At 37.7% G+C, this 25,000-nt stretch overlaps 1 protein-coding gene across 2 annotated transcripts in view; it reads left to right on the forward strand.

Moving 5' to 3' along the window:
• The window catches only part of LOC115220986 (contactin-2), a 159,819-nt gene that overhangs the window by 102,898 nt on the left and 31,921 nt on the right, over nt 1-25,000 (forward strand). For both annotated transcript variants that reach the window (XM_036510551.1, XM_029791203.2), the window contains exons 8-18: nt 2,018-2,113; nt 5,852-6,085; nt 6,283-6,397; nt 7,044-7,234; nt 10,701-10,970; nt 11,266-11,559; nt 13,230-13,393; nt 18,018-18,144; nt 19,437-19,595; nt 23,049-23,189; nt 24,688-24,782. In XM_036510551.1, coding sequence (XP_036366444.1) covers nt 2,018-2,113; nt 5,852-6,085; nt 6,283-6,397; nt 7,044-7,234; nt 10,701-10,970; nt 11,266-11,559; nt 13,230-13,393; nt 18,018-18,144; nt 19,437-19,595; nt 23,049-23,189; nt 24,688-24,782 — 1,886 coding nt within the window. The remainder of the gene's footprint in view (nt 1-2,017; nt 2,114-5,851; nt 6,086-6,282; nt 6,398-7,043; nt 7,235-10,700; nt 10,971-11,265; nt 11,560-13,229; nt 13,394-18,017; nt 18,145-19,436; nt 19,596-23,048; nt 23,190-24,687; nt 24,783-25,000) is intronic.

The following is a 25,000-nucleotide window of genomic DNA, read 5'->3' on the forward strand; positions in this document are numbered from 1 at the left end:
ACTCGATTAGATCGACCTCAGTATGCGACTGGTACTTAATTTATCGACCCTGAAAGGATGAAAGGCAAAGTAAAGAATTTGAACTCAGAATGACAGCATTCTGCCCGGCGTGCTAACGAATATGGCATTTTGCTACCTTAGAATGTAGATGTATTCTTTTCTACTCTAGGCACAAGGCTCGAAATTTTTAGGTAAGGGGCCCACTCGATTAGATCAACCTCAGTATGCGACTGGTACTTAATTTATCGACCCCGAAAGGATGAAAGGCAAAGTAAAGATTTGAACTCAGAATGACAGCATTCTGCCCGGCGTGCTAACGAATATGGCATTTTGCTACCTTAGATGTAAGATGTTTTCTTTTCTACTCTAGGCACAAGGCTCGAATTTTTAGGTAAGGGGCCCACTCGATTAGATCAACCTCAGTATGCGACTGGTACTTAATTTATCGACCCCGAAAGGATGAAAGGCAAAGTAAAGAATTTGAACTCAGAATGACAGCATTCTGCCCGGCGTGCTAACGAATATGGCATTTTGCTACCTTAGAATGTAAGATGTATTCTTTTCTACTCTAGGCACAAGGCTCGAAATTTTTAGGTAGGGGGCCCACTCGATTAGATCGACCTCAGTATGCGACTGGTACTTAATTTATCGACCCCGAAAGGATGAAAGGCAAAGTAAAGAATTTGAACTCAGATGACAGCATTCTGCCCGGCGTGCTAACGAATATGGCATTTTGCTACCTTAGAATGTAAGATGTTTTCTTTTCTACTCTAAGCACAAGGCTCGAATTTTTAGGTAGGGGGCCCACTCGATTAGATCGACCTCAGTATGCGACTGGTACTTAATTTATCGACCCCGAAAGGATGAAAGGCAAAGTAAAGAATTTGAACTCAGATCGACATCATTCTGCCCGGCGTGCTAGCGATTATGGCATTTTGCTACCTTAGAATGTAAGATGTATTCTTTTCTACTCTAGGCACAAGGCTCGAAATTTTTAGGTAGGGGGCCCACTCGATTAGATCGACCTCAGTATGCGACTGGTACTTAATTTATCGACCCCGAAAGGATAAAGGCAAAGTAAAGAATTTGAACTCAGAATGACAGCATTCTGCCCGGCGTGCTAACGAATATGGCATTTTGCTACCTTAGAATGTAAGATGTATTCTTTTCTACTCTAGGCACAAGGCTCGAAATTTTTAGGTAGGGGGCCCACTCGATTAGATCGACCTCAGTATGCGACTGGTACTTAATTTATCGACCCCGAAAGGATGAAAGGCAAAGTAAAGAATTTGAACTCAGAATGACAGCATTCTGCCCGGCGTGCTAACGAATATGGCATTTGGCTACCTTGGACTGTAAGATATACTGAGAGCAGTTTTACATTTAGTAAGCAGAGATCGCATTTAAATAATCTGTTAGTGATAAACGTTTTACAAAAGGTAAAAACAAATACAGGAGATGTAACTTTATAACATCTGGAACAGAAAAAACAAACACTGTTCAGTAATAATAGGCGCAGGAGTGGCTGTGTGGTAAGTATCTTGCTAACCAAACCACATGGTTCCGGGTTCAGTCCCACTGCGTGGCATCTTGGGCAAGTGTCTTCTGCTATAGCCCCGGGCCGACCAATGCCTTGTGAGTGGATTTGGTAGACGGAAACTGAAAGAAGCCTGTCGTATATATGTATATATATAAGTGTGTGTGTGTATATGTTTTTGTGCCTGTGTTTGTCCCCCTAGCATTGCTTGACAACCGATGCTGGTGTATTTACGTCCCCGTAACTTAGCGGTTCGGCAAAAGAGACCGATAGAATAAGTATTGGGCTTACAAAGAATAAGTCCCGGGGTCGATTTGCTCGACTAAAGGCGGTGCTCCAGGATGGCCACAGTCAAATGACTGAAACAAGTAAAAGAGTAAAAGAGAGAGTAAAAGAGTAAAATCATTTTTATTTTACATTCGATTTTCAAACGTTAAAATTTCAACTCTTGAAACTATAGTACCCATGCTTTTATTTTAGCCCTTGGATATTTCTCCAACATTAAACCTGAAAAAGAACTTGCTACGGATTTCAATTATAAAATTCTTCAGTGTCCGAAAATTCAAGGCAAACCCGGTAATATTTTTTTAGTATTTCTTGTAAATTATCATTGATTCCATATATTTCCATTTCTTCTCATATTGATTTAGAGTTCTGTCAATGTAACATTCTATAAATCAACTCTAAAGTTCATTTCTCATAATAAAGGTTTACTGAAAGTCTGAATGTAAGATGCTAATTAATCTAAGAACCTATGAGATGTACACTCTCTATATCGTTTTAGATATTAACATGTTTTCTTAACCCGGCGAATGATAGAATCTGTAGATCAGGACAAAATGTATTTGGTGTTTAATTACATACATATGTATTCTAACTTCAAATTTTGAATTTTCTCTTCGTCATTACGGTTATTCCTTGAGGCGCAATGGCCCAGTGGTTAGGGCAGCAGACTCGCGGTCGTACATCGCGGTTTCGATTCCCAGACCGGGCGTTGTGAGTGTTTATTGAGCGAAAACACCTAAAGCTCCACGAGGCTTCGGCAGGGGATGGTGGTGACCCCTGCTGTACTCTTTCACCACAACTTTCTCTCACTCTTACTTCCTGTTTCTGTTGTACCTGTATTTCAAAGGGCCGGCCTTGTCACTCTCTGTGTCACGCTGAATATCCCCGAGAATTGCGTTAAGGGTACACGTGTCTGTGGAGTGCTCAGCCACTTACACGTTAATTTCACGAGCAGGCTGTTCCGTTGATTCGGATCAACCGGAACCCTCGTCGTCGTAACCGACGGAGTGCTTCCATCCATCCATTCCTTGATAGTATGCTTTAGCAAAATGTAGTATTTATACTCACTTAATTGTGCATGTTCATTTAGAACAAATTATACTATGCTCATAGTTGTTCGTTCTAACAGAACACCTACGCTTAAGTGGGCATAAATATTACCTTTCGATATTAATACTGTGTCAGTCGATAGTATATATCCCATTAGCAAAATGTTGTATATATATAGAAAGTCACAATAAAAGTAAATACTCGGGATTTGGGTTGAAAAAAAGTAGGATGCGGAGGTGAATATCCTTCAAGGCTTAATATCTGATATCAAACCATGTTCTTATGTGTTTGATTCATTAAATCCGGAATAATGCAAATAGTTTTTAAGGTAGCAGTAATAATTCAGTAAATAATAGTATAATTATCATTATTAACTTAAAATGCTCTGATTCTTTTCGTATTTATTTATGCACTAATAATTTTGTGGACGTTCCCGATTTCTACTTCTAACACCTGATCAAAAGCGCACCAGGCTAGTCACATCAAGGGGAGATCTGGCATTGTTTCAGAGAGATCCAGTCGGTTTCTTTGAATGTCTTCCTAACCCAGGATGAGCATTGGGATCATCCCTTTGAGCCAGAGACGAAGAGACAATCCATATAGTAGGAACACCGCCTCCTCACCTGCTCCAAAAATTTTGTTACAAAATCGAGTTGATAGTAACACTGTAACCACGAAAAGTCTTACTTTTTACCTTAGCAGTAGCAGGGACACCACTAACGCCCCTGCAATTAGTACCATTAACACTAGTAACTACGGCGAAGCGAATGCACACATCATCCTCCTTACTTTTATACTACTCGAGATTATTCACAAGCACACCCAAATTCGACTCATCATACCTCTTCTACATTACCTAGCAACACTTCTAAGGTTGTTTCAGCAACAGCGAAGGTGATGGCTTCGGTTTTGCAAAAGGCATTATGTCAACTTACTATCTTGAAAAGGGCCACATTATCAATTGCGAGTACTATGCCAACTTACCGAGGTAGTTACAAAAGTCTATGAAGACAAACCGCCCAGACAAACTGACTATAGGAGTCTTGTTCCATCAGCACACAAGTCCTTGGTTTCAATAGCTGCTTGCATTGACTTGGTTTCGAACTGGTTGATCACTATCTCTTTTCTTCTTATTTGGTTCCATCTGCCTGTCATCTGTTCCCCAACATGAAAAAAAAGCACTTGGCTGAGAATCAATCTCTCAATAATTATGACGTTTAAATCTGCTGTTGATGACGTTTTTGACGAAAAGGATGAAAGCTTCTTCTCCAATGGAATCCAAGTACTACAATACCCATGGAAGAAGTATGTAGACTTCAAGGGAAGCAATGTTGAAATATAAACCCCATTTGGTCACATATCTTAGTCAGCCTATGAACGTTTTAGCTGACACTCTTAAGTTCCTAATTTTCGCGAGAAAATTTGCATCCTTTTCTCGGTCGGATATCGAAATTATCTTAGCAGCTACAAAAAAGTACTCCTGTTTTTTTATAACAAATGCTTGTCGCGTTAATTCTTCCATAAACTCCTCCGATATCGCAATGGGCTCCTCGGACTCTGCCCAAGTTACGAACCTCGAGGTCTCTTTCACAAATAAATTAGCATTTACCCCACCTACCTGGTGGGATTTATACAGGAATTATACTCCTTCTCACAGCCAGGGGATGTCAAGGCCGTCTATTTAGCGCATCTGGAAAGCTTTCCATAAGTTCTTTAAAAACTGTAATCACTCTATTTCATTCGAAAATATTACTAAAGTAGTCAACTTTTTGAACGAGACTCTTGACTTAGATTCTAACCTCTACTACTCTTACCATAAGCCTAATGATCCTAGGGCCTTTAAGGTTTGTACCCCGTTTGTTTTTAAGTTAAATATACACCTAAGCTCTTTTTCAAAATTCTAAACTCCAATTTCCTACACGACCATAAGTTTTATATAAACCCTCGATTATAATTTCATGCTCCACAACCTCAAACTTGGGATCTGTAACCGCTACTTCAAATAAGTACAAAATTAGCCGCTTGATTACGGGCCGTATGAACCACCCTTTTGGCTTCCATTTCAATCGAGTTGATAGCAACACTGTAACCACGAAAAGTCTTACTTTTTACCTTAGCAGTAGCAGGGACACCACTAACGCCCCTGCAATTAGTACCATTAACACTAGTAACTACGGCGAAGCGAATGCACACTTTTATACTACTCGAGATTATTCACAAGCACGCCCAAATTCGACTCATCATACCTCTTCTACATTATCTAGCAACACTTCTAAGGTTCTAGATTCCAATACTAACCTTCGAAGTGCTGCTTCCACTAGCCTCAACAGTCTCGGACCCGGAATAAATACTATCCAAAGAACAGTTATCGATATTCATAAGCTCGACTTACCCCTCCCTGATCATGTAAATCCCTCCCACCTCAATTGTAGTGATGTTAACACACCTATTTTTTTACATAATAATTTTTTTTATATGTATTTTGTTCTCCATTTAAATGTTTAAAGCCTAATTACGTTTACCTACGTATCTACCGACTGACCTACCTACCTACCTACCTACCTAACTGACTACCTACCTACCTACTTACATACCTACCTACCTAACTGACTAACTTCCCCCCACTACGTACCTATATACATGTGTGTGTGTATGTGTGTTCGTGCATGTGTGCATGGATAGCTTCTATTTCTTCTGGTATTAATATCTTCTCAACAGTTTTCATTCTATTTACATTGATCAATCCATTTGACAATCTATAGGCCAGAGTACAATCTCTCGTTCGAAGCCTAGTCACTTAATTTATACATGCGTGTAGCTTTCTATGGATGTTAGATTATTGGTGTGTTAACAGTGTTTCTCTTCAATGGTATAATGTATTATAGAACTTGTCTTTATCAAATGTATGAAATCTGTACGTAATAATTTTCCTCTATTAAATTGTGAAATTATGTTTTTGAAAACTATTCTGATTTTTAGGTTTACGATACCAGTGGACCAAGGACAGTGTAACAAACTATATTAAGACAGAAAGGCAGCAATATATGTTTATCTCGAACAATGGTCGTCTATATTTCTCAGAAATAGGTGGTCCCGATGCTGGAAAATATTACTGTATGGTTACGTTGTCAGGATCAGGTCATTTGCAGTTGACCAGCGACCAAGCCCCATCAAGAATAAGCAAAGAGATTGAACTTGAAGTAAAAACAGGATGTAAGTTTAACTATTTTTATAAAACAACATTAGAATCTTGATTATTTATTGAGCTGTGAGTCCAACCTGAAATTCAGTTCGAAGATAATTATTTTCTCTTAAAATATTTCATATTTTCACTGAAACTAACGGACTGCTTTGATAGTTGTTAAACTATTAAAATATTCATACATATTTATGTTTATTTATCAAAATAGCCTCGAAAGCAAATTTCGGACCAGAAATTTTGAATGAATTCATTGCTGTTTTCCCGTCTTTACCAATGATTGGTGATGAGATACGAATGGAATGTTTTGCGTATGGAACTTTCTCGTGAGTTAATATTGTTTGCTTTTTCAATCAACACAAGATCACACTTTGTAAGAGTGGGTATATTTTCAACTCTAAAGATATCTGAATATTATTTAGATACCTTATTATAGAGATATGAAAGTAGTGTTCACCTCATTGTGATATGCTTTAAAAACAGTGGAAAATAAATAAAAAATAAACAAGGCATAAAAATTTCAGAATATAGCATGTATTTGAATTCGCACCTTTTGTAACTTTCGTCTGATGTTTTACATTCAAGAACTATTGACTGATCATAGAAAACTTCTGCATGGATATGATATCTATATCGGAGCCAAAGAATCCAAATTATAATCATCCATTCTATAGTCTAGTACTACTTTAAATCAGTTTCTTTACTAAAATCTTTACTATATAATGTATGTATCCACGCTTCGTACATATTCCACAATGTTTCCAGCTTCAAGCTTAAAGTTTTGTCGGAATGTTTTTTTTTTTAATATAGTACTCGGGTAATAATTAGACAGGTAATAGTCGATTATTCCTTGTCAGATTTAATTATTGTATATTTTAATAATTTTGTTTCATATTGATGCTTATTTTTAATGTCAGGAAAAATTCTTTATCTCTTCTTTTTATTTAAATAAAAAAAAATTATTCATTACAGGAGTCCATTCATATACAAATGGGAAAAAATTGATGGGGAAATTTCCTCCCGAGCTACACTTTCAGACCTCAACCGTGTTCTCACGATCAAGAATGCTCAACGACAAGACGAAGGAACCTACAACTGTATCGTAAATTCAAATGCCCATGGGTCAAAATCGGACAGTAAAAATTATACGTTACAACTGCAATGTTAGTATTTCCTGTATTTCCTATTTGACTGAGTACTCGATGATTTGAGATATATTTTCTGTTCCATATTTCGATGAAAGCAGTTCATGGTAAAAGTAGACATCTGTTACGACGGTCATTTTTAGTTCAATTCCGATCACAGTTGTAGATTTATTTTTATTTGTACATGCAGGAGTGGCTGTGTGGTAAGTAAATTGCTAACCAACCACATGGTTCCGGGTTCAGTCCCACTGCGTGGCATCTTGGGAAAGTGTCTTCTGCTGTAGCCCCGGGCCGACCAATGCCTTGTGAGTGGATTTGGTAGACGGAAACTGAAAGAAGCCTGTCGTATATATGTATATATATATATATATATATATATATATATATATATATATATATATATATATATGTATATGTATGTGTGTGTGTTTGTATGTCTGTGTTTGTCCCCCTAGCATTGCTTGACAATCGATGCTGGTGTGTTTACGTCCCCGTAACTTAGCGGTTCGGCAAAAGAGACCGATAGAATAAGTACTGGGCTTACAAAGAATAAGTCCCGGGGTCGATTTGCTCGACTAAAAGCGGTGCTCCAGCATGGCCGCAGTCACATGACTAAAACAAGTAAAAGAGTAAAAAAGTATGCATCCCATGTGCATTTGAGAATAGCATGAACATCAGTGTCTCATTTTCTCAGCTCGATAAATCATATAAGGAATATTTATGAAGTCGTGATTTTAATCTGTTTTTTTTTTCTTTTGCCCTGTCACCGCTCTTGTTCCTTGTCGTGCTGGACTGGGTTACCAGGACGGTCTACGCTACCACAGGGAAAGGTATTCAGTAGAAACTGATGAACAAGTTGGAGGACTTGGACTACGCAGATGATCTCGCGCTACTGTCACATCGTCTGCAAGACATGCAAGAAAGTCTTAGCATGGGTGACAACTAATCTGGTATTGAGGAAACGAGCGGCGAGCTGGCAGAAACGTTAGCACGCCGGGCGAAATGCGAAGCCGTATTTCGTCTGCCGTTACGTTCTGAGTTCAAATTCCGCCGAGGTCGACTTTGCTTTTCATCCTTTCGGGGTCGATAAATTAAGTACCAGTTACGCACTGGGGTCGATGTAATCGACTTAATACCTATGTCTGTCCTTGTTTGTCCCTTCTGTGTTTAGCCCCTTGTAATAAAGAAACAGGTATTGAGGAAACTACCCTCGTAGCTGCTGCTTTTCTAGCTTTCGCATCATTAATGCTTTATAATAATCATATTTGTTCATGTTTCTACAGCTCGGCACTCGACACAGACACGCAAATATACGCACACTCACGCAAACACAAACGCACGCACTCACGTGTGTGTGTGTGTGTGCGTGTATGTATATGTGTGAGTATGTGTGTGTGTGCGTGTGTGTCTGTGTGTCTGTGTGTGTGTGTGCGCGTATGTGTGTTTGTGTTTGTGTGTGTGCGTGTGTTTGTGTGTGTGTGTGTGTGTGTGTCTGTGTGTGTGTGTGTGTGTGTGTGTGTGTGTGCGTGCGTGCGCGTGTACAGTACACTGTGAATTCTCCGGAAATTACTTTTCAATAGGCGCAGTATTTTGTATAGAATTTTAAATAATTCCAACTTTGGTCTTTGATGTTCTAATTCGTGGTACTGGTAATACCCAGTTCCTTCTGAGTTCATTTATACAAATGCCGCTCTACGTTAGAACAGATATCACTTCTGTACCTAACAACCTTGAATTTCATGCACAGATCTTATTCAGGATCTTTAATCACCTCTACATTAGATTCCATTACAGCTTTCACTACAGGGTTCCTCTCCACCTGGGAATACAACTTTGTCCTCAGCACAATTCCTTTTTGTAACAATCCTTTTTTTTTTTATAATCCCCTTAGAACAAGAACGTTTCTATTTTACATGTTCTTTCATGCTCAAATGCCTTTTTCGAATATTATACCCAGCCTCTTCACTTTTATTACTTTTACTCACAATTTATAGACTTCGTGACTTCATTCTGACCTTGTACCTCTTTTGGTATGATATTTATTCTCACCAACTTTACTGCTTTCTTCACTGTTTACCCAACTTTTGGATCTTTTCGGTTTGAACGGCAGTTTTTTCTAGCGGTGTCATATGAAATTGTCACCCATAATTATGACCCTAGAATCGATCTATTGCATTTCAATCTCTTTTAGGGTTAGGGTTAGGGTTAAGGTTAGGGATGGGAGGAAGGGTATATTTTTTCTTCACAAATGTAAATAAGCCCAATCTGTTTCTTAAACGAGGGACATATTCATACGGCACAGAATGTTTTTTTACCTCAATAGACGTCAGTGATTGGTTGAAATTGCAGAAATTGAAGAAAAAAAACAACAAATATCTTACAAACTATAGAATTTTCTCAATAAAACCAAGAGAAAAAGATGTTTTATAAACACATTCTACCAGTATACGAAGTTTAAAATATTTTAGTTACCTAGAAATTATGTTAAAAAATGCCGTTCAAACCGAAAAGATCCCAACTTTTTTCTCACCTGTATCACATTCACACCTATACCCTTTCTTTCTTTACACCTCCAATTCTACAAATCCAGTCACCCCTATCTAACCACCTGTACCTCATACTATTCTCACTTTTCCCTACCTGACCATCCCTTTACACGGATACCTTCCTAGACATGTACACACCACCCCCGTCCTCTCTTCCTAACTCTTTCCCATAGAACCACATTCCCATCTGGTCCTCTGTCAAGTAGTTCGTTACCAGGATAGCATTGTAAGCTGGTACATTGTCCTGGACTATGTGCTCTGGGTTTTTGCAGCGAAGCCTTTACCTGAACTCCCTCAAAACCTCTCCAAATTATTCTTTATTGACCGTTTCGCCAAAGGAAATCCAGTGTATGCAGATGATGCCCTCGCTGTCAAAAAAAAAAAGCGACTATCCTATTTTTTCCAATGGATTTGCTTTGCCTGGCCGCTTGTGCTAGCGCAAAACAAAAAAAATCGGCGGCTCATACAAATTAAAACATAAGCAGTCTGGAACATTTCATAAATGTCTGCAGTGTTTTACCCAGTTTATCACGAAACTTAATTGCTTAATGAGCTTCCAACTTGTCTTCATGTCCTGACTGCATTCTGCAAACTAGTCATCTGTGACAAGCAGTGTTTTGTAGGGTGTGTTCGAAATGTTGTTACAGCCGTCATCTTCAATCTGGAATAACAAAAGTTAGCAGGTAAGCTTATTAGATGTTAGCAGGTTAAGCTTATCAGATGTATAATAGTGATACACTAAAATTACAATATTTTAGGATAGTTATAACTGCGTCTCTTAAAAAAAAGTCTCAAAACTCAATACTATTTTATTATAAGTCTGTATTTATCAATGTGTATGTATTTATACATATATGTATACGTTTGTATGTGCGGTGGGAGATTGATAACACGATATAGAATGACTTAACTGGTGTAGTTTCCTTTTCATTCTCCAGCAAAACCATATTTCGTGATAGAACTGAAGTCACAGTTGATCGAACCAGGTGCAAGATTTACGTGGCGATGCATGGCTGAAGGTCGACCAGCTGTAACTTATTCTTGGTTGAAAGATACTAAAAAACTCGTATCTGGTGGAAACATTCAAATTAATACAAATATGCTTACAATATTGAGAACTGACGAAAAAAGAGACAATGGTATGTACCAATGTACTGCAGAAAATTCAAACGGTATTACATACAGCACTGCGCAGCTAAAAATTGCAAGTAAGTAATTCAATAAATGTGATTTTAAATAAAATCAGACAAACACTAATTCTACCTTTTCTAGTATAAGCTTTCACGCAGTTATAATCTAGTAATGTATTTGTTACCTCCAAACTAAATGATCTGGATCTTAAAAAGTATAATTTCATAAACAAAATCTTGCTAAAAAAATTATTCTAAGATTTAAAAATCTCTGGCGTTTCTAAATGAAAGTTCTTGAAATTATTTCTCATAAATACACATATTTCTTGCGCTAATGAACTTATCTTCATATTTTACTCTTTTCCTTTTTAAGGTTTTGCCCCGAAGTTTATTCAATATCATCTTCCTAGTAGTACATTGGCCGCGCGAACCGGTAAAGTATCGTTGAGGTGCCATCCCGATGCCATACCTAAGGCAACGATATCTTGGTCTAGGAATGGTGCTGATTTGGGACTGGATAGCAGCCAGTCTACAGGAAGAATTCAAAAATTATTAAATGGCAATTTGTTTATCCAGGACATTACACAAAGTGATGCAGGAGAATACAAGTGTACTGCAACAAACAATCAAGGAGAAGCATCGCAGTCAACCAAACTGAGAGTCGTCGGTAAGAAATTTGGTAATATGTCATGAGTAGCTTAAAATCTTAAGTATTATATTTTTTACTTTTACTTTTTACTTGTTTCAGTCATGTGACTATGGCCATGCTGGAACACCGCCTTTAGTCGAGCGAATCGACCCCAGAACTTATCCTATCGTTTTCTTTTGCCGAATCACTAAGTTACGGGGACGTAAACACACCAGCATCGGTTGTCAAGCGATGTTGGGGGGACAAACGCAGACACACAAACATACACACACACACACACACCACACACACACACACACACACACCACACACACACACACACACACATATATATATATATAATATATATATATATATATATATATATATATATATATATATATACATACATATATACGACGGGCTTCTTTCAGTTTCCGTCTACCAAATCCACTCACAAAGCTTTGGTCAGCCCGAGGCTATAGTAGAAGACACTTGCCCAAGGTGCCACGCAGTGGGACTGAACCCGGAACCATGTGGTTGGTAAACAAGCTACTTACCACACAGCCACTTCTACGCCTATATTATATTTTTATGTAGTACTTAAAATTTTAAGCTACTCTTGTACAATATATTATATTAAATTAATTTTAAATCGTTCACCTTTCTAAAAAGTAAAAGTTTAGTGTGGAATTTCGGTAACACATTAATGTAGATTGAATTTAGTTGCTTATAAATGAAGAGAAGTAAAACATCAACTGTTGAATAGTACAGAATTGAGTTTATGATGTACTTTCAAATGTATCAGATAATACTCCCAGGGAAGAGAATTTGGCAATAGGTATAATTGTTGTTTCTGTCGTTGTTGTAACAAGAGTCTGACTGTCGAATAACAAATAGTAAAAAAAATCGAAACTTCCGATCTTTGACACCCTTCATATGCCACCAAAGAAGCCCTCCTCGTTTTCTTGGCACATTGCCAAAAGAGCCTGGAAGCAATTGACTCGTTCCTGCTTCTGAGAAGGTGTGAGCATCCGACGAATCCATCGTGCAAACAACTTCCGCATGTGCATATGGTCGTGGATGATTTTTTCCACAGACCCTACATTTATTTTCAATTCTTGGGTTAGTTGCCGAATAGTTATACGGTGATCCCCCAAAAATGGCGGCTTCCACTTTATGGATGGTGTCGTCATCAATGGTGGAATGTGGTCGTCCAAGAATAGGAGCAGTTTCCCTCATGTCCGACCACATTTAAACTGGCAATGCCAGAGCTTGATTATGTCGTATGATGGTGCATCGTCATCTTAAACTTCTTTCATCTCATGGAAAGTCTCTTTTGGTGTACGACCTTTCAAGTATAAGAACTCGATCCCTAATCTGCACTCAACTGCCTCCATTATCATAGCACCACTAGTCCACTTCATCAGCCGTAAAAGACAAACGAATACCAATGGAAAGCTGCAATTTACAATGTGACATGTAGTGACATGTATGATTATACCTATACAAGTTATGTTTCCAGCAATAACCAGAAGTGGCTCAGGGGAAATCTTTAATGAACACCTTCTCGTAGTCTTCGTTGATTAAAGTTTTCACTTTCAAATAAGTAGCTTCCAATTACGTAGCTCTTGTAAAACTGCTACTCTTTCAAGTTGACAGAAACTAAATTCTCTTATTTTATTTTTCTATTAAAAAAAAAAACACAGAAAATTTGGTAATCAGCCGCCGACCATCGAACATAGAGGTGATTGTGAATGAAACAGCTTTCTTCTACTGCGGTGCCTCCTACAATCCTGACTTCGAGATCGTCTACAAGTGGTATTTTAACGGATATCCAATTAACGTAGAAAAAGATGCTTTTTATAGTGAAGTAAGTTGACCGTGCGTTCTGTTAACTCTGACTTTAACACCATAACTGGTATTTTTCTTGTTTGTTTCCCACCTAAATTAAATTTTTATATGTAAATATTGTCAATCAATGTCTTTGCCGTTTCTCCATGATGTCAGTATTCCTTTTAATGCAAGGTGTTGTAATATAATTGTCAGGAAAGAATCTTTCAAAAAGTTATCGTAAAACGTGTTAATAGCGTGCTGCAAATTAGCCTTGATCAAGCAGACATATAATCCAAAGCGGTGCTGCTTTGATAAACTATTTTTTTTAATTCAAGCTTTCTGAAAGGAAGCTTTGGAGTCGCAACCACCTGCTAGACTAAAGCAGTTTCTGTGTGTGTGCGCGCGTGTGAGTATCTAGACAGGTGGTTCGTAACCATTTTACTGCCACGCCTACCTTAGGAATTTATATTTCTCTCCACGTCCCCTTGCATCTATGAATAAAATTCCCTCCCTGACTTTAAATTTAAATACGTTTTAGTCCTTTTATTGAATATGAATTAGTCACATTATTAGTGAGATACTTGACACTGCTTCTTAGCTACAAGATCTTGAATGTGTGGTTGAATGCCAGAGAGCGCACAACGTAAGTCCCTTTCAACGTTCAGCCTGTTTATGTACTGGGTCTTGACGGCAACGATACGTGGGTCCAAACATAGCTAAAATCCGAAGAGCCTGATGTGAGATCAGGGAGTAAACATGAAGATACTTGATCCAGAACGTTCCAAGATCCAGTTCTTTGAAGTCTTCCTTGGCTGGGGAGTTGAACTTCAGCTCAAGGAACTCCTCTTGCACTTCATCCAAAACATCAGTCACTTCACACTGAAATGGGATCCTGATGAATTTCCAAGCTTCACGATTTTCATCTGTATCTGGGAAGAATCTGATGAATTCTGTTTTCAAGTCAGATGAGTAATTGTTTGTTTCTTTAGCTCAGAACCAAGGTTATCGTGAATGAGAGCAGAATCCAAGTAACTAAAGCTGGGACTGTATTTCCCTGCTAAATTCGACATTTCCAGAGGTCGAATTTGGCCATGGAGGTTCGAATGGTGTCGTGGTGCGTGAGAATGTTGATGATTTTCCATTGTAGCATTCAACGCTTCGAAGACGTCAACCAGGTAAGCTAGAGATAGCTGAAAGCCTTCAGATTGGAACTTGTTATGGAGATCTGCCTTCTGTTGCAAATCTAGAAATATTGCTATTTCTCGTAGTTCATACAGCCCTCCAAGTATGTTTCCCTTTGATAGCCATTGTATGTTCGTGTGAAAAAGCAATACTCCATGTTCAGATTCCATAGCTTTACACAGCAATTTGAAAAGACGACTGCTTAAGGCTCCACCTTTAACAAAGTTGACAACATTGATAGCCACGTTCAGGACAGTTCTCATTTCAGTAGGTAAGGTTCTGGATGTTAGTAATGAATCCAGACTGCAGACCATGCATGGCTGGAGCTCCATCAGTGCACACCCCTACCAGCGAATCCCTCGAAAGATGGTTTCGCTGAAAGAAGTTTGATAAATCACGAAAAATAGCTGCTGCTATTGTACAACTGTTTCCTCTTTTACACAGTTGCCTGACACAAAACGAACACATACTAGTAGCAGAGAACACTGAGCGATATCAGTCGTTTCGTCACACTGGATAGCAAAAACAGGAGAACCTCTTACTTGGTCGAGAATTTGTTGTTTAGTGTCTTGAGACGAGTCGTCGATCCTTCTCTTGACTGTACAGTTTGATAGTGAAATCTGAGGAAGCATGTTTGCACTATCTTTCCTCAGAACGAGTTCTGCTGCACGGAGTAGACTTGGTTTTATGAGAGACTCTCCGATGTTATGGCTCTTCTTGCTTTTTGCAATCAACATGGCGATCTCATAGGAAGCCTCAACAACCATTGAAGTTTGTTGCCGAAATGCACCACTACCATCCAGCTTAGCTTGCTTCAAGGAATATCTTTTTGTTTCAAAGAATGCTTTGGGCTTGTCTGCAAGAGCAGGATGTATTGTCCTCAAGTGGCATTCCAAGCGTGACGGTCACATTCCATCATTGCTCAAAGTTTCGTAACATACCACACACTGGGGGACTTCTGTGTCACCTTTTGGAGTGATACGAATCTAAATCGAATATATTCGTCAAGATATTTCCGTTTCCTTGCACTTATTGCGAATTATTTGATGCACAGTGGACAACACAAATATGTGAACAAAAGATAAGGAATGTATAAGGTAATATCAAGGCCCAAGTTAGAGCGCTTGGAATAAAAGATTCTGAAAAAAATTAAAACAAAAGAATTTGGAATAAAAGTTAAATTAAAAGAAAACTTATAGGCAGGATCTTAACTAGAAAGTTTGTACAAAAGAATATTGTATTTATTTGTACGAAAATATATATAAAAAAGTTTCTTTAAAACAGAAAAAACTTTGCATAGCTTTTAGTTTCACCTCGTACTTACTGTAATATTTAAATCTGAATTTTAGTTTACATTTGGCTTATAAACATTTCATATTAAAAATTTTGGTTTTATTGTTAAATTCTATTATTTTTCCAATCTCTATTTTAATTTTTTGGAGACTTTATTAGATTGAGTAATAGTAGAGCCTATTACATACTTTTTGTTTTATTTCCTATTTTTAAATATAATATTCTTTTCATCTTGCTAAAATTTAAAAATAGTTTTCAATTTTTTAATTAAGTTAATATTTCTTAGTAAGTTACTATAATGATTTGATAATGTTTCTGCTTGTCTCTTGATTTTTAAGAATCACATTATTTCATATAGATGAAAACTGGATCGAACTTGTTTGTAATCGATTAATTGAAAAAGATGTTTGTCTTAACACGATAATAATATCTAAGTTCTAATAATATCTAATATGTAATAGCAGTAGTTCTTAACCTGAGTCTTGTTGTAACAAAAAAATTACACAATAAAGGTTACAATGCAGAATTAGTGGGGGTTTTGAGGGATATGAAGGGGTATTGACTAGTACAGTAAATGGTAAGCGGCGCTACGCTAGTAGAATAAGAAAACTAAAGGTTGCATTTTTTCATAAACTTCTCATTATTTGACCATGTTCTCCTTAAGAGAATAACAAATATATTTAGAGGAATTCTTACCTCTTCTTAAGGGCTCACACCCACCCCCTTGGAAATTACCGTCGCTCCTCATGTTGAGAACCACTGATCTAGACAGACAGACAGATAGATAGATTGACTGATTGATTGATTGATTGAAACAAAGAGAACATCTCTGGATAGCTTCACGGAGCTTCTGTTACTGAAGTGTGCTACCCGAAGCAGCTGTGTAAACACTTTGCAGAATATTTAAACGCCTGAGATTATTTGTAACGATCATATTTTTCGGACTATTCCAACCTCACCTTTACAGTATAGAATTATATTATTTATATCAATACCCATTTCAATTTCTTACTTCTCTGATAGTCATCAGACCTTTTATTTCAAGTTAGATCCAGGCAAAATCTTAGATAGAAGGCTTTATTCTTAAACCAAGGATAGCAATGTTCTTATAGTGACTTAGTTCATAATGACATACACTCTAAAGTGAGGTAAATAGCTCGGAAAATTACTTTGACGAATTGTTTTATAACAGTTTTAGCCTGAAAATTATTCTGTCTTACGGGACAAAATTCTGTTACATCTATGGAAAGTGATTTTGTAAAATAGCCATAAATTTTCTGTATATGTTTGTGGATATGGCACAGTTGTAAGGAATATTGAACCAGACGAAGTCCTTACTTTCAAAGTTACGGCGTAAGTAAGTGTGGGGTGGAGTAACCAGCTCTTTCTCCTCACTACCTATATCATCTAACCAAAGCTTCCTACCAATTTTAGCATCTAATTTCCTGTTGTTGCTTATTTTATTATTATATAGATTGTTGGGTTTGTAGGATGCTTTTCCATTTGGTATTTTTTCACAACTAAATAAGTTAGGAATCTCTGTATCACTCAAAATTTTATTATTTCCATTATTAATAGGCGCTAAACTTTCAGGACTAAGTAAAGTAAAAAATCCTGGTCATATCCTGCCTTAGACAAAGCAAAGTTGTAGTGGTGAGAATGGGTATTGAAAATGTCCTTATTTGCTGATAATTTTGTAATTCTCCTAGAAATACGTTTAACTACCGATTTTAACACATAAGGCTGATTTGATAATTTGCTCACGTATCTCATAACTTCATCTGGGTTTCTATAGGGGTGGTATAATCCTGAGTAGTGTCTAATAATAATAATAATAGTGTCTAAAAATGTGTCACCTTTGTGCCATATTCATACCTAAGTTAAAGCTTAATTTTTTTCTCATTCTTTCTATGACTGATTTGTTGTCGCTAGGGATAATAAATAGAGCATCATCTCTATATAAACCTCCCTGTAATTCCGGTATTTCTCTATTGAGGCGCCTTAAAAGATGCCTCAATAGAGTAAAAAAGAATATAAGAAAACGATTGTAATGTATTTATGAAAAAATGTATACTGATAAGGTGATATTTATACTTTTGTACATTTTTTATTACTTTTATTCGTTTTAGGGTAAAACAAATGAGTTTTGAGATAGTCTATTTAATGTCGATATTACTTCTTTTCAGGGTACTGTTGAAAACCAACGTGGATTATATATACGTACAGCACAGTTAAAACACAAAGGAAATTATACGTGTCTAATAGAAAGCCCCCTCGCTACTGACGCAGCTTCAGCTTTTCTAACGGTCAAAGGTAAATCAAAATTTTCAAAAATATAGACGCAAGCGTGGAAGTCTAGTAAGAAGTTTGCTTGCCATCCACATGGTTCTGGGTTCAGTGTCTAAAACCTCAAGCCGACCAAAGCCTTGCCTTTGGAATGGATAAGCTAGAGGGAATGTTACAGAAGCCCGTCATATATATATATATATATATATATATATATATATATATATATAATATATATATATATATATATATATATATAATATATATATATATATATATAGAGAGAGAGAGAGAGGATTCTACCAACATCCTGTTACTGTCATACTACTCCTGCATTCTTTTATTATTCTTTCTCTTCTTCTTCCTCTTCTTCTTCTCCCTCTTCTTCTTCTTCTTCCTCTTCTTCTTCTTCTCTGCCGCTTCCTTTCTCTACTACTATTGCTTAAACAATCAAAGATAAGAATTCATATCAAAATAGCTGCTGCTAACTACCTCGAACCCAAAGAGTAAAAAGGAGAGACAGAAACAGGCAGAGAAAAGGAAAATGTCCCTTGCATTTGAAAACTATGGAAATATATGTTTTTTAAAAGACATTTCATTTAATTTTTCCAAAATTAAATTTTTTTTCACACTTTACTCTAAAGTACTAATATATATATTTATATGTATACATATATATGTGCATATATATATATATATATGTGTGTGAGTGTGTGTGTGTGTGTGTGTGTGTGTGTGTGTGTGTGTGTGTATAAATATTACATTTCTAAATATCTCAGAGAGATATAAGCAGTAGTGGTACGATAAAGTAGTTGTATACTGTCAACTTAATGTTACAGTCCCATGAAGGGAATCACACCACTACTATTTAGCCCTAGGAAGCAGCAACGCTTCCTGTCGGCCTTGACACATTTCCTGACACATTTCACTAGAACTCTTATATGTTTACAAGAGCTAGATGGGCATCTCTAACTAGCAGGCCATGTTACTCCAGACTGATGACGAGCAAAGAGTCAGAAACTAGTCTCTGATTGCAGGGTTAGTCGGGTGGAGATGCTTATCTCCCCCTTGTAAACATAAGGACACAGGAAATGTGTCAAGGTCGACAGGAATAACAGTGATAGAAAATCATGGACAACGTGTTTCTTCTGAGATTTGACTGTTATTACTAAATAAGTGTCTCGTTCGTTGACTTTGTTTCTGATGTTTTAATAGAAGTAAAATCTAAACTGAGTTGTGTTGAGGTAAGTGAAAGAATCTATTCCGTTTTAGATTAAATGTAATTTTAATGCATTTTAATGTATTTTATTGTCTTTTAGCCCCTCCCAGCGAACCGGCTGGTGTTTATGGTGATGGAACTACAGAAGACAAAATAACCATACATTGGTTGGCACCAAATGATAATGGTTTTCCTATTACACGATATATAATCGAGAGTTCAAATAAATTAAATCCAGTATGGAAAATGGCATCAAGAGGTAAATCAAGCATTATATTTCAATAGATAAGTACGAAAATATTAGGTGCATTCCAGAAGTTTTTATACTTTTCCAGGAGCGACATTTATTAATTTCAAAGAATTGCAAAATGCTAATCTCCTTCAGAGTAGGATATTCTAAATTTACTACTCTTGTTGTCGCGTTCCAGACACTTAATGAAAACTCCATGCAAGTCCATCAAAGTGAAGGTGTCCAGAACTCTAGTCACAGCCTCCTTCATCATCTCAATGTCTTGAAAAACCACTGCTCCTGGGGTTCTCCTTCAGCTTGGGGAACAATCAAAAGTCACAGGAAAAATGTCTTGACTGTGGGTAGGATGAGAGACAGTTTTCACACCCATCTCTGTCAAGTAGTTGGTCACCAGGATGGAATTGTGGCCTGGTGTATCAACCCGAGTGGGAGAGCTCTGCTTCTTGCCACAAAATCTCTCCCCGAACTCCTTCAAAACTTCCACAAAATACTCTTTTGACTGTCTGGCGAGAGGGAAACCAGTAGGAGTAGCTGATGGCTTTGTTGTCACAAAGGGGGCCATCATGAGCTTCCTAGTTGACTTGCTTTGCCTGAACTTCTTGAGTCTGGGGGACCGAGGATTCTTCCATTGTTCACTGTGTCTCTGATCTCAGGATCATATCAGTAGATCCACCTTTCGTCACGTCACGGGTCACCAGAGACCCAAATACTCTTGAATTGGCAGTAATGAGTTCAGTCATCTTTCTGCTGTCACCAACGCATCTTTCCTTCTTTCCGAAGTTGAGTACAAATTTCGCGCATGGTTCAGATCTTCATGAATAATTCTGTATAGTTGCCAGACCAACTCCATATTGTATGCTTATTCTCTTTATAGATATCGTCGTCATCGTCAACTTTGTCTCGTAACCTATTTCCCTTGTTTTCTATGACTGAGAATAGGTCTTTGATAACGTTCCAAGAGCTATAATGAAGGTTCTTCATCGTTTTGGATGTCCTGATAACTTTGTCCCTCTGGTTCAAGAAGTAATGCATGACAATATGTCTGGACGTGTATTCCACCAAAACATGCTGTCTGAAGAATTTCCAGACTAAAACAAGGATGCGCCTGGGCACCTATGCTATTTTCCTTGTATCTGGCTGCAATACAGATATTCGACGAATTTAATCCAGAAAATTGCGAATTTTCTCAACCAGCTGTGATATTATGACGTCCCTCTCCATCCTATGCCTCTCATTGTCTCTCAACTCTTTTTTATCCTCCTGAATTTCTTGTGCTATCGAAAACCATGCTCGCTCGTACAAATTAGTACATAAGTAGTCTGGAACATTTTGTAACTTTCTGTAGTGTTCTTGCCCAGTTAAACACAAAACTTCATTGCATGGCGATCTTCCAAATTTTTTTCATGTCCCGGCCGTATTCTGCAAATTAGTCAGCTGTGACAAGCAATGTTCAGTAGTCTGTGTTCAAAGTGCTGTTAGAGCTGTCGCCTTCAATCTGGAATAACAAAAATTGATAGATCAGCTTATACATGCATAGTAATGACATACAAAAATTACAATAATCTAAGAGTTATATCTGCATATCCCTAAAATTCCTCAAACTTCTGAAATTCACCTCTCACACTCACAACGGTGTTTGACTCACTCAAGCGAACAATACCATTTTTTTAGCAATAGTGACGAAAGTTACTAGAAAAACAATAAGTATTTGCAAACAGGTCTCCCTTCATCGTAAACCGGTGATTGCCGTACGCCGAAGACAGGCAAATACCTAGAAACTGCAGTCCGTGCGTATCACTTAGGTTTACGAGAGAGGAATGACCTCCCTTTGCAAATACCATAAGGGCACAGAAAGTGTGCCTAAAGCCAGCTGGAGACGATGATCTCCTGGGGCTAAAATCTACAGTAACACCCACCCTTAGTGGTTAGCCATATTATGATGGCTAGTATACCTTACGTTGTCGAGCGGTTACTGTTTACATCTCGTTCAGAGATTTATTATTGCAGTCATTTTATTGTTTTACATCTACCTTTTGAGATTTTCGCAGCATTCTTGCTTTTGAGCAATTCCTTTTTGCTTCCGTCACATTATGCCTTTGTGTTTGTATAAAGTCCTTTTTATCTTTGCACACTATCGGTTGCTTATCCTTGCACAATATCAGAGAGAAAATTATTAAAATATATAAAATACAAAACTTAATTAAGCTATTCTGACAATTATTCTCAAATAGTACTTTCTTAGCAAACTGAGCAAGTAATGCAAGTCATAACAAGATATAATTTCATTGGCTTAAAATTATGACGTTATGGCAGGCGAATGTTGTAGAAAAGAGGACGAGTCTCCATAACACAATATTGCTAAGATTCTAATTGAGCTGATACATGTCTGCTACTATCTCCAGTCTAGATCCACTCGTCTACCTGCTATAAAATAATCTTAGATTGACCTAGAATATTAGAGTTATCTTCCTTGCTTCCATATTTTTAGATTTTAAGACTTTCTAAGTGAAAACCAATAGGAAAGACATGGAGGGAATTCTAGAGGGTTGGCATCTGGGAAGAAATAACTAGGGATAGAGTGATCAGGGCGGAGCCTGAGTGGAGTGGAGGCAAGGATTATGGGAGAAAGAGAGATGAGTGGAACGGGACTCCTGAATTAAGGTAGCAAGAGCTCTGGAAACTCCTGAGAGCAAAGCCCATTATAGTACCGGTGGAAAAAAAGTAGAGATGACCCCCAAGTAATGAAGAGAGGGAGCGCCTCCATCAAGATCTCGTGACGATGGGAGAACATTGTTGAGGACTTTGGAATAGACATATGATGGCGAACTAATGCTGCAGCATCAAATGAGAGGATCCTGACAAAGTCTATAAACGCAAGAGCTACAGGCGAAAGTTCTTGCTAGAATAGGAACAATTTTAGCTTTTTAATTCCATTTGTTACTACTTCACTTAATATGTACGGGAGATCGCGTATATGTATATATGTGTATATAGGCGCAGGAGGGGCTGTGTGGTAAGTAGCTTGCTAACCAACCACATGGTTCCGGGTTCAGTCCCACTGCGTGGTATCTTGGGCAAGTGTCTTCTGCTATAGCCCCGGGCCGACCAATGCCTTGTAAGTGGATTTTGTAGACGGAAACTGAAAGAAGCCTGTCGTATATATGTATATATATATATATATGTGTGTGTATGTGTTTGTGTGTCTGTGTTTGTCCCCCTAGCATTGCTTGACAACCGATGCTGGTGTTTTTACGTCCCCGTCACTTAGCGGTTCGGCAAAAGAGACCGATAGAATAAGTACTGGGCTTACAAAGAATAAGTCCCGGGGTCGATTTGCCCGACTAAAGGCGGTGCTCCAGCATGGCCGCAGTCAAATGACTGAAACAAGTAAAAGGGTAAAGAGTAAAAGAGTATATGAAGTTTTTATTTTTTTATTTTTTATTATTTTTTTTTTTTTTTCAGAAATCCCTTCGTCTGCCGTTGAAGTTCAGGACCGCTTATTCAAGACTGTCGAAGTTTTAGGATTGCAACCGAATAATCAATACAAATTCCGAGTTCGTGCTATTAACAAACTTGGAGTTGGTCAACCGAGTTTGCCGTCAGGTAAATATCTAATAATATATTGCTCTTTTCAACATTTGCCCTGTTAAACAAATGCTCTAATAAAGAATCTTGACATTCTCTGAGTTCCGCCGATTTGTGTACCGGACATATACGTCTGTCAACATTACATCTTTGTTGTTAGATGCCTCATATCTAAAGGCAGCATCTTCTGCAATTACTCTTTTTACTCTTTTACTTGTTTCAGTCATTTGACTGCGGCCATGCTGGAGCACCGCCTTTAGTCGAGCAAATCGACCCCGGGACTTATTCTTTGTAAGCCCAGTACTTATTCTATCGGTGTCTTTTGCCGAACCGCTAAGTGACGGGGACGTAAACACACCAGCATTGGTTGTCAAGCAATGCTAGGGAGACAACCACAGACACACAAACACACACATACACATATATATACATATATACGACAGGCTTCTTTCAGTTTCCGTCTACCAAATCCACTCACAAGGCATTGGTCGGCCCGGGGCTATAGCAGAAGACACTTGCCCAAGATGCCACGCAGTGGGACTGAACCCGGAACCATGTGGTTAGTTAGCAAGCTACTTACCACACAGCCACTCCTGCGCCTATTGTTTACATGCAGGAAGAAAGTGTTTGAAAATTTTGGAATAATAAGCATTCAGTTTCACATTGAATCAGCTATTGAGTCCCTCAAATGTTTTGACATTTCAGAAACTCTTAAATTTTTCCTTTCCTTTCATGTCGTCATAAAAAATTGAATCTGTGTAATAAAATTTGGTTGTTGCATTTTTTTTATTTCCTATCCACTTTCTAAACTAGTCGTTATGTCTATATACCATAGTATGATATTGTTTTCTAATTAATCACATTCATATCCATGGTTTTATGAACGATTCGACCAGATTTACAGATTAAATTCTCCTGCAAAGCAACAATCAAATTCGCTGAAGTTTTCGCAGAATACTTTTGCATAAAAACTGGGCGTATTATAACTAGCATAAATGATAGGCCTAAACATAGTTGTATGGTTGAAAAATTCGTGAGCATATAGTTCTGGGTTCTTGTACTGTTCCTAGAAGCGTTCTCCTGTCATGATTTCCATGTGGTTGCTCTCTATTCTATCTTAGTTTCAGGTTGACCAATACCTCGTGAGTGGGATTCGGTAGACCGGTAACTGTGCAAAAAACTCATCGGACGAAATGCCGCTAAACATTTTGTCCAGCTTGCTAACGATTCGGCCATCAGGCCGCCTTAACTATATTAAATATTAAAACGTGCATCATACCAATTCTGCCACTCAAAACCAGGAGGCAATACTAATGTACAAATTAATGGAGTTTTCTTAAAGGACTTAAATGAAAGTAAATTTTGGGCCAAATACTGCTTGTCGGCAATTTAGGGAATCGATAGCTTCATATTAATTATTCCTGACATTTTGCTTCCTAACATTTTCTTTCCATATTAAGTGTTCATGATACACGGTTTTTTACAAATATTTTTTACTTTCACTTTCACTTTCAAGCTGATTACCGAACGTTATCTTCTCCTCCCAAAAGAGCACCAAATGATGTGGGTGGAGGCGGCGGCAAAGTGGGTGATTTGTCCATCACTTGGGCTGTAAGTAAAATACATTTTAGAAATAATAAACTAACTTCCATTGATTTGTGTTTCTTGAAAATAAGTTTTCTTGTTTGAGTAGCCTAGAGACATAGGCTACCGAGAATGTATCCAAGCACCGATTTGCTGAACAAATAAAGGGTTTCGTGCTTTCTGAATTAGTTCACATCTAAATTATGTCAACAACAGGAAATTTATGTGCGCATCCTAATGCTCAA

The sequence above is a fragment of the Octopus sinensis genome, linkage group LG17 (genome assembly GCF_006345805.1).
Source record: "Octopus sinensis linkage group LG17, ASM634580v1, whole genome shotgun sequence".
In the NCBI taxonomy this organism is placed as follows: domain Eukaryota; kingdom Metazoa; phylum Mollusca; class Cephalopoda; order Octopoda; family Octopodidae; genus Octopus; species Octopus sinensis.